This window comes from Erythrolamprus reginae, chromosome 10, assembly GCF_031021105.1.
Source record: "Erythrolamprus reginae isolate rEryReg1 chromosome 10, rEryReg1.hap1, whole genome shotgun sequence".
Lineage (NCBI taxonomy): Eukaryota > Metazoa > Chordata > Lepidosauria > Squamata > Dipsadidae > Erythrolamprus > Erythrolamprus reginae.
This window is the reverse complement of record NC_091959.1, coordinates 47,493,379-47,506,365: the sequence shown is the minus strand read 5'-3', so window position 1 is coordinate 47,506,365 and position 12,987 is coordinate 47,493,379. Positions and strand designations below refer to the sequence as shown.

Here is a 12,987-nt window from a genome sequence, read left to right as displayed (position 1 = left end):
CTTCTTAGTGTTGTGTTTGGGCCTGGGCCAGCCGTTGCTCCCACAGATGGGAGAGACGTGGCACAAAGTGAATGCGAAAGCCTGGCTGACAGCCAGGAAGATGTGGCAGACAGCCAGGAAGATGTGGCAGACAGCCAGGAGGACGAGGCCACTGGGACGCAGGATTCAGCAGACAGCCCAGGGGATTTGGCCTGCAGTCCCTCAGACAGTCTTTCCTCCCTGGGTTCTTCTGCAGATCAGTGTATTGATCTGCGTAGCCGAAGAGCTATGCAAAGAAGGGATCGCTTTAAGGAGTATTACAAGTCATTATAGGAGCACCTGGGCTGGGTGTGGTTCTTATACTGAGGGCTGGGTGTGGTTCCCTTAATGAGGGCTAAAGGGATAAAAGGGAACAAAGGCCAAGGCAAACGGTGGCTGTTTATCTGTGTTATTTTGTGGTTCCTGCTCTGAAGTTTCTGTTCCGTACCGTTGGGAGTTTTCAACCCAGCTTTTTCAGACAAGTGGGAGGTGAAACCTCTGGGACTTGCTGTTTGCTCCAAAGATTCAAAAGGACTCCTGAAACGTCTTTGCTCATTCCAGGTTGTCTTTGTTTGTTCTTTTCTGTGTTTTTGTATGCGGCTGAAGTAGGCCTTGCACTATCAGTGTTTTCGGACACGAAGAACTGTTTTGAGTAACCCTTTTTTGTTTATCTAATACAAGTTTGCTGATTAGCAGAGCACCTGTGTGTTTGACTTCTTTTCCTTGGACTGTTACACATTGCCTGAGCCAGTCAGGCAGAACACTTAGGAACAAAAAAACCCTGCTGTAATGAGCGTTACATTTTTGCCCTGACCACTAAGAATTAGAGATGTTCTCTTTTATCATATCACTAGGCTAAAAACAAAATGGCTTTCCTCACATTGGAAGGTTGGTAAAAATCGGCAGCAAATATACTAAAATTGGAACAATACAGAGAAGAAAATCGGACGGGTGACAGGGTCCGGCCTTCTACATTGCAGCTGAAGTTCCCACGTCCCATAAAGACTTTCTCTCTTTCAGTTTTTCAACAACAACAACATGGCAAGTTCCCTGTGCCCTGGCTTGTCCAGAGAATTTCACTTCCTTCCCCATTTCTGCTGCAGTGGAGTTTATTAAAGTACCTGCTCAGCCCCCAGTGCCAAAGACAAGGTAAGCCTGGCATGCAGACTTCCAGAATAGAACAGAACAGAACAGAATATATGGAATAGAATGGAATGGAATGGAATAAAAATTGGAATTGGAATAATAGGAATGGAATTGGAATAGGGATGAAATAGGAATGAAATGGAATGGGGATGGAAAGGAATAGAATAGAATTGGGAATAGGAATTGATTAGATTAGATTAGATTTATTGGATTTATATGCCGCCCCTCTCCGAAAACTCGGGGCGGCTCACAGCAAGACAAAAACAATACATAATGACAATCCAATACCCACCAATCCAATGACAATTTTAAGCTAAAATTCATAAAAAACAACCCCAGAGTTTTAAACAAATAAGCAAAACACGCATACAATCAATCTAACACCAAAACAACATGGGCAAGGGGGAGATGTTTCAGTTCCCCCATGCCTGATGGCAGAGGTGGGTTTTAAGGAGTTTGCGAAAGGCAAGGAGGGTGGGGGCAATCCTAATCTCAGGAGGGAGCTGGTTCCAGAGGGTCGGAGCCGCCACAGAGAAGGCTCTTCCCCTGGGTCCCGCCAGATGACATTGTTTAGTCGACGGGACCCGGAGAAGGCCAACTCTGTGGGACCGAACCGGTCGCTGGGATTCGTGCGGCAGAAGGCGGTCCCGAAGGTATTCTGGTCCGGTGCCATGAAGGGCTTTATAGGTCATAAATTGACCTATAAATTGAATTGGAAATGGGGATAGGAATGGAATAGGAATGGAATAGTAAGAACAGATAGAATAAAATAAAATTAGAATAAAATAGTAATGCAGGATAGGATAGGATAGAGAATGGAATGGAGTAGTTGGAGGGGACCTTGGGGTCAACTATTCCACCCCCCTGCTTAGGCAGGAAACCCTATATCAGTTATGGTGAATCTATGTTCCATAGGTGGCACACTGAGCCATATCCATGGCACGCAAGCTGTTGCCCTAGCTCAGCTCCAACAATCCGGTCAGCTGATTTTCTGTTCAGGTGGAGGTTCTGGGTAGGTTCAGCCTCTGGAGCCTGGGGAAGGTGGAAAACAGGCCTCCCAGGCCCAGTGGAAGTTGTGAAATGGGCTATTTCCGGCGGTGCAGGAGGCTGTTTTCTTCCTCCCCAGGCTGCAGGGGAACCTCTGTAGCCTGGGAAGGGCAAAAACCTGGTGTCCATGACCACCTGTAGAAGATAAACTTTCTGTGGCTTTCAGCCACCATCACTTTCCCGGCACAGCTTTGCCCTTAAAGCTTTTAATCTTCTTTTCCAGATTTCAAATTAACTACACCGAGTACGACTGCAGGAGGAACGATGTCTGTTGGCCTCGGCTTTTTTATCCCATGACCCGCTACTACACAGGTAAAAAAGACGGCCGTTTGGCCTTTCAGATGCCTCCAAGGTCGGTAAAACGAGGACCCAGATTGTTGGGGGCAAAAATGCTATCAGCCCGGATAGCTTCAAGGCAGGATGAGACAGATTCATGGATGCCAAGCATATAGATGGTGATTGAAACGGATGTCCAAGTGCTGCCTCTATGTGGGTTGAGGCAGGCAGGGTTCCCTCGGGTCCCATTTGTTGGAGGTCGAGGGAAAGGGAGGGTCTTGCCTTCTCTTTCTGCTCAAGATCCCCATGGACAATTGGGGGGTGTTGGCTTGTCTCGGTTAGGCTATGAAACCTTCGACATCACTGAGCAGAGAATTTTAACAGAGCGTGGGTGTGTGATAAAGCCAAGACACCGACATATGAACAAAATATAAACAATCCAGAATAAGCACGAAGCAAATACAGAACAATAAGCACTGAGCAATTACAAGATTAGCACAAAGCAAAATACAATACATAGAAACATAGAAACATAGAAGTCTGACGGCAGAAAAAGACCTCATGGTCCATCTAGTCTGCCCTTATACTCTTTCCTGTATTTTATCTTAGGATATGTGTTTATCCCAGGCATGTTTCAATTCAGTGACTGTGGATTTACCAACCATGTCTGCTGGAAGTTTGTTCCAAGGATCAACTACTCTTTCAGTCAAATAATATTTTCTCATGTTGCTTTTGGTCTTTCCCCCAACTAACTTCATCGTCGTAATACGTATAGATAATAAGCACAAAGCTTAAACACGACTCCCCCATCTAAAAGGAAGTGACTGAGCGGAATAATGAGCTTTTATAGCTTCAATGAGGAAGTGACGAAACAGCCTTGAATATTAACTCTTCAAGTACAAGTTAACTCTTTCAGTGCACATTAACTCTTTAAGTACAAGTTTGGTACAAGTGTACAACATGCAGTTTACAATGGCAATCCTTAACCAGACCAGATTATTTCTGGGACCGCCTTCTGCCGCACGAATCCCAGCGACCGATTAGGTCCCACAGAGTGGGCCTTCTCTGGGTCCCGTCAACTAAACAATGTCATTTGGCAGGACCCAGGGGAAGAGCCTTCTCTGTGGTGGCCCCGGCTCTCTGGAACCAACTCCCTCCAGAGATCAGAATTGCCCCCACCCTCCTCGCCTTTCGTAAGCTCCTCAAAACCCACCTCTGCCGTCAGGCATGGGGGAACTGAGATGTTCTTTCCCCCTGGGCCTCTACAGTTTATGCATGGTATGTCTGTACGTATGATTGGTTTCCATATAATGGGTTTTTAGTTGTTTTATTATTGGATGGCTACATATTGTTTTTATCACTGTTGTTAGCCGCCCCGAGTCCATGGAGAAGGGCAGGGGGGTTCGTATCTTGAGGTACCACTGTATTTGTAGATTGTTGTGAGTTCGGGTTTTTTCCCCGTGTAATATTTTGAGTGTCTGCAATGTTTTGGCAAAATCACTCAAAATATTACATGGGAAAAAACCCGAACTCACAACAATCTTCATACATATTTATGAAAACATGTATTTATTTATATATATTATAAATACATAGTATATGTATTTATTTATAGTTATTTATAAGAAAGAAGTTGTATGATTGAACTGGTAGGATTGTTTTTAAATATTGGATTTTTAGATTGTAATTTTAAATTTAATTTGATTTTCTGTTGTACTGTATTGTTATATGCTGTGAGCCGCCCCGAGTCCACGGAGAAGGGCAGCATACAAATCCAATAAATAATAATAATAATAATAATAATAATAATAATAATAATAATAATAATAATAACCATGTACCCTGTACTAACAGGGGGCCACTGTGGGACACAGAATGCTGGACTCGATGGGCTTTGGCCTGATTCAGCATGGCTCTTCTTATGTTCTTATGCTGACTCTGTAAAAGAGAGGGCTGCAAAGCGCTGTGAAGCAGTATATAAGTCTAAATGCTAATGCCATTGTCTTCCTCTTCCTCTTCCACCCTCTCTTCACTGCACCACTGCCCCATTTCTGAACCTTCGTCTCCAACCCCTTTCCAGGAGAGCCCTATCCTCACATCCTTGCCAAAGGCCTGGTGCTCGTTTTCTTCGTCCTTCTCGCAGTGGTGCTGTGCGGTCCTTGGAATGGAACCCTCCACCCGTGGAACCCGTCCTGAAAAACCTTCTGATCGGGCTTTTTAAAAACATTTTTATCACACACACCTTTTATGGAAAGAAGAAATAAAAAAGGGCCTTTCCCTCAGCTCTCTATATATATTCCTAAAAAGCAGGGAGAGGAGAGAGAGAGAGAAAAAAAAAAAAAATAATGGGCAAAATTAAAACTATGTTGTGATTTTTTTCCCCCCCCAGAAAAAGAAGGGAAAGTCCGTGCAACGTGAAATGTGATTTGGATCATACTTGCTCTATTGTGTGTCCAATTGTGGTAACAGCCGCCCTAAGTCCTATTGGAGTGGGCAGTATACAAATATGTATGTATATGTGTGTGTGTGTATGTATATACAGTAATACCTCATGAAACGAACTTAATTGGTGCAAGGAGGAGGTTCGTAAGACGAAAGGTTCGTAAGACGAAACATTGTTTCCCATAGGAAACAATGTAAAGTCAATTAATCCGTGCAACCAAAAAAAACCCTGCAAAAAAACGGCTTTCGGCGACTGCTGGGAAGCCGCGCGGCTGTTTTAAAAGGTCACAGCCGGCCTGGGGGGCTTCCCAGCACCCCCCCGAACCCGGGTTTGGGGTTCGGGGGGGGTGCTGGGAAGCCCCCCAGGCCAGCTGTGACCTTTTAAAACAGCCGCGCCGCTTCCCAGCTGTCTCCTGAAGCCGAACGCCAAAGCCGAACTTCCGTGTTTGGCTTCGGGAGACAGCTGGGAAGCGGCGCGGCTGTTTAAAAAGGTGACAGCCAGGCTGGGGGGCTTCCCAGAAACCTCCCGAACCGAACCCGGGGTTCAGAAAAATTTTGCCTCTTCTTACGAACTTTGTTCGAGTTACGAACCGGCGTTCGGGAGGCTTCTGGGAAGCCCCGCCACCCGGCTGTCACCTTTTAAGACAGCCGCGCGGCTTCCCAGCAGTCTCCGAACACCGGTTCGTAACTCGAAAAAAGTTCGTAAGAACAGGCAAAAATTTTCTGAACCCCGGGTTCGTATCACGAGTTGTTCGTAAGACGAGGGGTTCGTATCTTGAGGTACCACTGTATTTGTAGATTGTTGTGAGTTCGGGTTTTTTCCCCGTGTAATATTTTGAGTGTCTGCAATGTTTTGGCAAAATCACTCAAAATATTACATGGGAAAACCCCCGAACTCACAACAATCTTCATACATATTTATGAAAACATGTATTTATTTATTTATATATATTATAAATACATATATATATATATTATAAATATATATATTTATATTATATATATATAATAAATACATATATATGTATTTATTTATAGTTATTTATAAGAAAGAAGTTGTATGATTGAACTGGTAGGATTGTTTTTAAATATTGGATTTTTAGATTGTAATTTTAAATTTAATTTGATTTTCTGTTGTACTGTATTGTTATATGCTGTGAGCTGCCCCGAGTCATTGGAGAAGGGTGGCATACAAATCAGGTAAATAAACAAACAAACACACTTAAAGAATTCCGGACTTCAACTCCCAGAATTCCTCAGCCAGCTTGGCCGGGGAATTTTGGGAGTTGATATCTACAATTATTTTAACTGTCGGAGCAAATTCTGGGAGTTGAAAGTCCACAAGCTTGCGTTAAAATAACAGGAACGTGTCATAAACGAGGCGAACCCAGGGGGCGTTGCACCTCCTTTAGCCTTTTCTTCCTGGCCGCTAATTGCCGCTCTGTACCAGCACTTCCGCTCCGTCGTAAAACTCTTCCCCGCGTTGGCATTTAATGACCATGGAGTAGGCAGAGCGTCCTTCCCCCCTCCCACCCAATGGCCCGGATGGAAAGTCGGAAGCCGCTCCTTCCCTTTCGCCTCGCCGCCTCCGCTGAAGGAAGGAGCGCCGGTTTCCGCGCCGCCTCCGCCTCTCTCCATGGCCGCCGGGCGGGTTGAGCGAGGAAGAAGCCGGCGGGCGGGCAGGCGGCGCCGAGGGCCCCGGTGACGGCCAGGCCATGGGGTCCCTCTTCCGCAGCGAGGCCATGTGCCTGGCGCAGCTCTTCCTACAGGCGGGCTCGGCCTACGAGTGCCTCAGCGCGCTGGGCGAGCGCGGCCTGGCCCACTTCAGAGACGTGAGTGGCCCGTTGATTCCCCTCAGCGTTGATTCCTATCCCTTTTTTAAAAATTTCGTTGATAAATCTATTAGCACTGGATAGAACGTATTTCCTCCTTTTTTTTACCTCACAACAACCGCCCTGTGAGGTGGGCCGGGCTGGACAGGGGAGTCACCCAGCTGTCTGTCACGGCTAAAGCGGGACTCGAACTCATCCCACTCCTGGAGGTTGATTGGCCCTTTGTTTTGTAAATAAACTCCCGGGGGTTGAACGTATTTAATGAAGCTCCTTAATCCCTCCTATTTTCCTCACCACAACAACCACCCTGTGAGGTAGGCTAGGGAGAAATTTCATGGCTTATTTAGGGAGGTGTTACGCCTGTCTAAGTGGCTCAGTAGCGAATTTAATTTAATTGATTTATATGCCGCCCAATTCTGAGGGATTCAGTGTGTCTTACAACAATAAAATTACAGAATAAATATTTTTTATCTATCTATCTGTCTGTCTATCTATCTATCTATCTATCTATCTATCTATCTATCTATCTATCTATCTATCTATCTATCTATCTATCTGTATAGTCTGGAGGACAGAAGGGAAAGGGGGGGACATGATTGAAACATTTAAATATGTTAGAGGGTTAAATAAGGTCCAGGAGGGAAGTGTTTTTAATAGGAAAGTGAACACAAGAACAAGGGGACACAATCTGAGGTCAGTTGGGGGAAAGATCAGGAGCAACGTGAGAAAATATTATTTTACTGAAAGTAGTAGATGCTTGGAACAAACTTCCAGCAGACGTGTTTGGTAAATCCACAGTCACTGAATTTAAACATGTCTGGGATAAACATAGATCCATCCTAAGATAAAATACAGGAAATAGTATAAGGGCAGACTAGATGGACCGTGAGACATCTTCTATGTTTCTATCTATCTATTTATTTATTAACTATTTGATTTGATTTCTATGCCACCCTATTCCTCAGACTCAGGGCGGCTCACAACAACAACAACAACAACAATAATAATAATAATATTAATAATTTATTAGATTTGTATGCCGCCTCTCTCCGAAGACAAAACATGTAGAAATCTAAATCTAAAAACATACTAAAACCCCAATTTCTTAAAAAAAACCAGCCACTCACATTCAGCCAATCATACATATAAATTCATTCATCAGCCTGGGCTAGATGTTAGACTTAATAGCCCCAAGCTTGTCGGCAAAGATGGGTTTTTAAGGCCTTGCGGAAGGCAGGGCACTTGGGGGGGCGGTACAAATCTCTGGAGGGAGTTGATTCCAAAGGGCCGGGGCAACCACAGAGAAGGCTGTTCCCCTAGGACCCGCCACGTGACATTGTCTAGCTGATGGGACTTCAGAAGGCCAACTTTTGGAAACCTAATAGTTACAACAATACAGCTTCAGCTACTGAGATTGTGGATCAGAAAGGTTGGCGGTTCAAATGCCTAGTATAGGTCTCTTGCGTGAGGAGAGGATTGGACTAAATGACCTCCAAGATCCCTTCCAATTCTTATTACTGTTACTTCTGAAATCTGTTGGTGGGATGGGCCAGGGGAGGTCCCTTGCAGCCCTCCCAACCTCTATTGGAGGGTCTGTTTGACAGCCTCCAATATGCCTCCAACCCGTTAACAACCATTGCAAAATAAACGATAGCTTAGTGCATTGGCATGAAACAGCTTTTTTCCCCTTGAAATTGCATTTGTAAAATCTCAAGACAATAGACTATTTCTGCTGGGAACAATTAACAACAACAAAAAGATTTGCCTTTTCAGCTCAACTCAAGCACAAGTTTGTTCCAACGGAAATATGTGAGCGAAGTGAAGAAGTGTGAAGAAATGGAAAGAATATTGGGTAAGTTTGGATAATGCAGAACGACTGAGAACCTTTATTATTGTTGTTGTTGTTATTATTATTATTATTGTTATTATTATTATTATTTATTACATTTGTATGCCACCCCTCTCCGAAGACTCTTAGGTTACGCAACCTTGATCCTCTTAGGTTATGTTTTACCCATTGTGAAATACTGTATATCACAGATTTATTTTTTTGAACAGAAAAGGGAATGAAGTCCATATCACTTTAAAGCTTGAAAGAATATTACGATCCACTTGGATTTATTGCTACTTTCTTGCATTGGATGTTCTTTCACGGTTTCAGAAGGTTAAAACTGGTGGCCAGGAGGTTTGGTGATCTTTTGGGCACAACACATTGGCTGCTTTTTCATTTAAAATTCAGAGAATTAATATGCAAATTTTCCTAATACAATAGACCAATAAGGCTTGATTTTAGAGTGCCCCCAATAAGCGTAGTATCATGGCACCGGACCAGATTATCTCCGGGACCGCCTTCTGCTGCACGAATCCCAGCGACCAGTTAGGTCCCACAGAGTGGGTCTTCTCCGGGTCCCGTCAACTAAACAATGCCGCTTGGACGGACCCAGGGGAAGAGCCTTCTCTGTGGTGGCCCCAGCCCTCTGGAACCAACTCCCCCCAGAGATTAGAATTGCCCCCACCCTCCTTGCCTTTCGTAAGCTGCTTAAAACCCACCTCTGCCACCAGGCATGGGGGAATTGAGATCCTCTTTCCCCCTAGGCCTTTACAATTCTATGCATGGTATGTCTGTATGTATGTTTGGTTTTTATATAATGGGTTTTTAACTGTTTTTAGTATTGGATTATTGTCATATACTGTTTTATTACTGTTGTTAGCCACCCCGAGTCTGTGGAGAGGGGCGGCATACAAATCCAATAAATAAACAAAGAAATCTATCTATCTATCTATCTATCTATCTATCTATCTATCTATCTATCTATCTATCTATATCTTTCTTTTGGGATATATGTTGGAGTACAATCTTTTACAGCCAGTGGCTTTACCTGAAGTGAAAATATTTTTACTTTTTCCAGGATACCTAGTACAGGAAATAAAGAAAGCAGACATCCCTCTTCCGGAAGGAACTATCACCCCTTCTGCCCCTCCACTTAAACAGATGTTGGAAATCCAGGTAACCTGTAGAAATGGGGATCTTGTGATGACAGAATTCTTTTAGGCCAGTCTTTCTCAACTTTGGCATCTGACGGGGGAATTCTGAGAGTTAAAACACAGGTCTTTTAAATGTGTCGAGGTTGAGAAACCCTGCTTTAGGTCAATTCTGAGATCGTTACAGCTCTACATTTCCATTGTTAAACTGCAGCAATTGTCTTAGAAGAACCGACACTTCTGTTAGAAATCACCACAATGAGAATGTGCTGGTTTCCCCCCCTCTGTTGTAGGAGCAACTTCAGAAGCTGGAGGTGGAGTTGAGAGAAGTGACCAAAAACAAGGAGAAGTTGAGAAAAAACCTCTTGGAGCTGACGGAGTACACCCACCTGCTGAAGGTCACGCAGTCCTTCATCCAAAGATCTACCGAGGTAATAATTTCACTGATTTAAAAATAAGTAAGGTATCTTAAACAAGTGACTCTGGACAGCAGACAATGTCGTTTGGCGGGCCCCAGGGGAAGAGCCTTCTCTGTGGCGGCTCCGGCCCTCTGGAACCAACTCCCCCCAGAGATTAGAACTGCCCCCACCCTCCCTGTCTTTCGTAAACTACTCAAGACTCATTTATACCGCCAGGCATGGGGGAGTTGAGATAGCCCTTCCCCCAGGCCATTACAAGTTATGCATGGTATGTTTGTGTGTATGTTTGGTTTTATAATAAGGGTTTTTAGTTGTTTTATTATTGGATTGTCACATGCTGTTTTTATCATTGTTGTTAGCCGCCCCGAGTCTGTGGAGAGGGGCGGCATACAAATCCAATAAATAAATAAATAAATAAATTAAATAAATAAATTAAATAATCAATCAATCAATCAGTCACAAACAAGAAATACTTTGTTTCCAGTCTCTTTTTGGCTGTTTCACTGGGGTTTTTTTCTTTTGATGTAAAATTTTGGTCTTTTATTTTAGCTGGAGTCCTGCATACAGAGCACTTATGAAGAATTTCCATCTTTTGATCACGAGCCTTTGGTGGAATATAATTGCATGCACAGGCTCGAGGCCAAACTCGGGTAAGTAGCCAAACAGGCTGGTGAATAGCCATGGAAAGTATCTTTGGCCTTTTTATAAATATTTATTTGTTCAAACTTACAGGCCGTCCTTCTCCATAGACTCAAGGGGAAGGTAGTTTAGCAAATACTGCCTTTACTTCTACTAATAGAGGTAGTCTTAGCAAATACTGGGAACAGTCAATCAATTGCATATAAATTTGGGTTGTTCTGAAGCATCCAGCGGTGTAATAGAAACATAGAAGACTGACGGCAGAAAAAGACCTCCTGGTCCATCTAGTCTGCCCTTATACTACTTCCTGTATTTTATCTTAGGATGGATCTATGTTTATCCCAGGCATGTTTCAATTCAGTGACTGTGGATTTACCAACCACGTCTGCTGGAAGTTTGTTCCAAGGATCTACTACTCTTTCAGTAAAATAATATTTTCTCATGTTGCTTTTGATCTTTCCCCCAACTAACCTCAGATTGTGTCCCCTTGTTCTTGTGTTCACTTTCCTATTAAAAACACTTCCCTCCTGAACCTTATTTAACCCTTTCACATATTTAAATGTTTCGATCATGTCCCCCCTTTCCCTTCTGTCCTCCAGACCAGCGTTTCCCAACTGGTGTGCCCCGGCACACTAGTGTGCCGCGAGACACAGCCAGGTGTGCCGCGGAGCTCCTAGGGAAGCTCCAGCTGGGCGGGGCGCTGCGGGTGCCGGGGCGGGCTTTCCTGAAATGGATGGAGAATGCCCTCTCTCGCAGCCCCCTGTCTGGGAGCGCTTTCGCTGCGAGAGAGGGCTTTCTCCGTCCATTTCGGGAATGCCCGCCCCCCCCCTCTCTCGCGCGCCGCTCCCCTTTTCTCTCAGCCCTCCCTGGCTCCGCTTCTCAATCCCTCCCTCCTTCCGTCTTTCCTTCCCCTCAGCCGTTTTGTCTGGGGGTCTCCTGCTCTTCCCTTCCCCGCCTCCCAGGCTTTGCCTTCACCACCCCCACCCCCTTTTTGGTTGGCAAGGAGTCCTTTGCCGCATCCTGCAGTTTGCACTCGGCTCGAGGCCGCTTTCCCTGGCTGCGCTCTTTCTTTCTCTCTCCCGTGAGCCGGGGGAAGGAAAAAACAAACAAACAAAAACTTCTTGCAACGGGCCCGCGCTCGTGCCCGCGCTCGTCCCTTCAGCAGCGAGGGAGGGAAGTCAGAGGGCGAGGAAGCGAGCGAGGGAGGGAAGTCAGAGGGCGAGGGAGCGAGCGAGCGCTCTTGTCCTCGGTGCCCTCTGCAGCCTGCCTTCCTTCTTCTTTGCCGCCGCTGAGGGACGGAGAGAAGGATAGAAAGGAAAGAGGGAGGGAGAGATAGAAAGGAAAGAGGGAGGGAGGAAAGAGGGAGGGAGAGATAGAAAGAAAATAGATAGAAAGGAAAGAGGGAGGGAGGAAAGAGGGAGGGAGAGATACAATGGAAAGAGGGAGGGAGAGATAGAAAGAAAATAGATAGAAAGGAAAGAGGGAGGGAGGAAAGAGGGAGGGAGAGAGAGAAAGAAGAGAAGGAAGGAAGAGAAAGAAAGAGGGAGGGAGAAATAGAGTGAAATGGAGGAAGAGATATTTTTTTTGTCCAAACTTTTCTTTAGCCTCCCCCCCGTCCCCCCGTTCAGTGTTCCCCAGGATTTTGAAAATATGAATAATGTGCCGCGGCTCAAAAAAGGTTGGGAAACACTGCTCCAGACTATACAGATTGAGTCCATGAAGTCTTTCCTGATACGTTTTATGCTTAAGACCTTCCACCATTCTTGTAGCCCGTCTTTGGACCCGTTCAATTTTGTCAATATCTTTTTGTAGGTGAGGTCTCCAGAACTGGACACAGTATTATTCCAAACGTGGTCTCACCAGCGCTCTATATAAGGGGATCACAATCTCCCTCTTCCTGCTTGTTATACCTCTAGCTATGCAGCCAAGCATCCTACTTGCTTTTCCTACCGCCCGACCAATAATAATGAAGCATGTGGCTCTGTAGATAACATGAATCGTGTTTCTCATGGTTCCTCTTTTTTTTTTAATACTTTATTAATTTATTAAGAATGGGAAGGGGGGATGGGAATACAAAAAGAGAAATAGGAGGGGGGATGGGGTAAACAATATTTTTATACAGTAGCTTATATATATTGTTGTATATTCATTTCAAACATTTGTCTATAGATAGTTATTTTGTATTC

At 44.7% G+C, this 12,987-nt stretch overlaps 2 protein-coding genes across 5 annotated transcripts in view; both read left to right on the top strand.

The window, feature by feature from the left end:
- TCTN2 (tectonic family member 2) overlaps positions 1 to 4,848 on the top strand; it is a 29,598-nt gene extending 24,750 nt beyond the window's left edge. For all 4 annotated transcript variants that reach the window (XM_070763152.1, XM_070763151.1, XM_070763150.1 and 1 more), the window contains exons 16-18: positions 1,039 to 1,167; positions 2,435 to 2,523; positions 4,568 to 4,848. In XM_070763152.1, coding sequence (XP_070619253.1) covers positions 1,039 to 1,167; positions 2,435 to 2,523; positions 4,568 to 4,683 — 334 coding nt within the window. In that variant the 3' untranslated portion in view covers positions 4,684 to 4,848. The remainder of the gene's footprint in view (positions 1 to 1,038; positions 1,168 to 2,434; positions 2,524 to 4,567) is intronic.
- A 1,563-nt stretch (positions 4,849 to 6,411) lies between these two features.
- Positions 6,412 to 12,987, top strand: part of ATP6V0A2 (ATPase H+ transporting V0 subunit a2) — a 28,219-nt gene continuing 21,643 nt past the window's right edge. Inside the window, exons 1-5 of the mRNA XM_070763147.1 lie at positions 6,412 to 6,761; positions 8,535 to 8,613; positions 9,671 to 9,768; positions 10,037 to 10,174; positions 10,712 to 10,812. Of these exons, the coding sequence (XP_070619248.1) occupies positions 6,645 to 6,761; positions 8,535 to 8,613; positions 9,671 to 9,768; positions 10,037 to 10,174; positions 10,712 to 10,812 (533 nt within the window). The 5' untranslated portion in view covers positions 6,412 to 6,644. The remainder of the gene's footprint in view (positions 6,762 to 8,534; positions 8,614 to 9,670; positions 9,769 to 10,036; positions 10,175 to 10,711; positions 10,813 to 12,987) is intronic.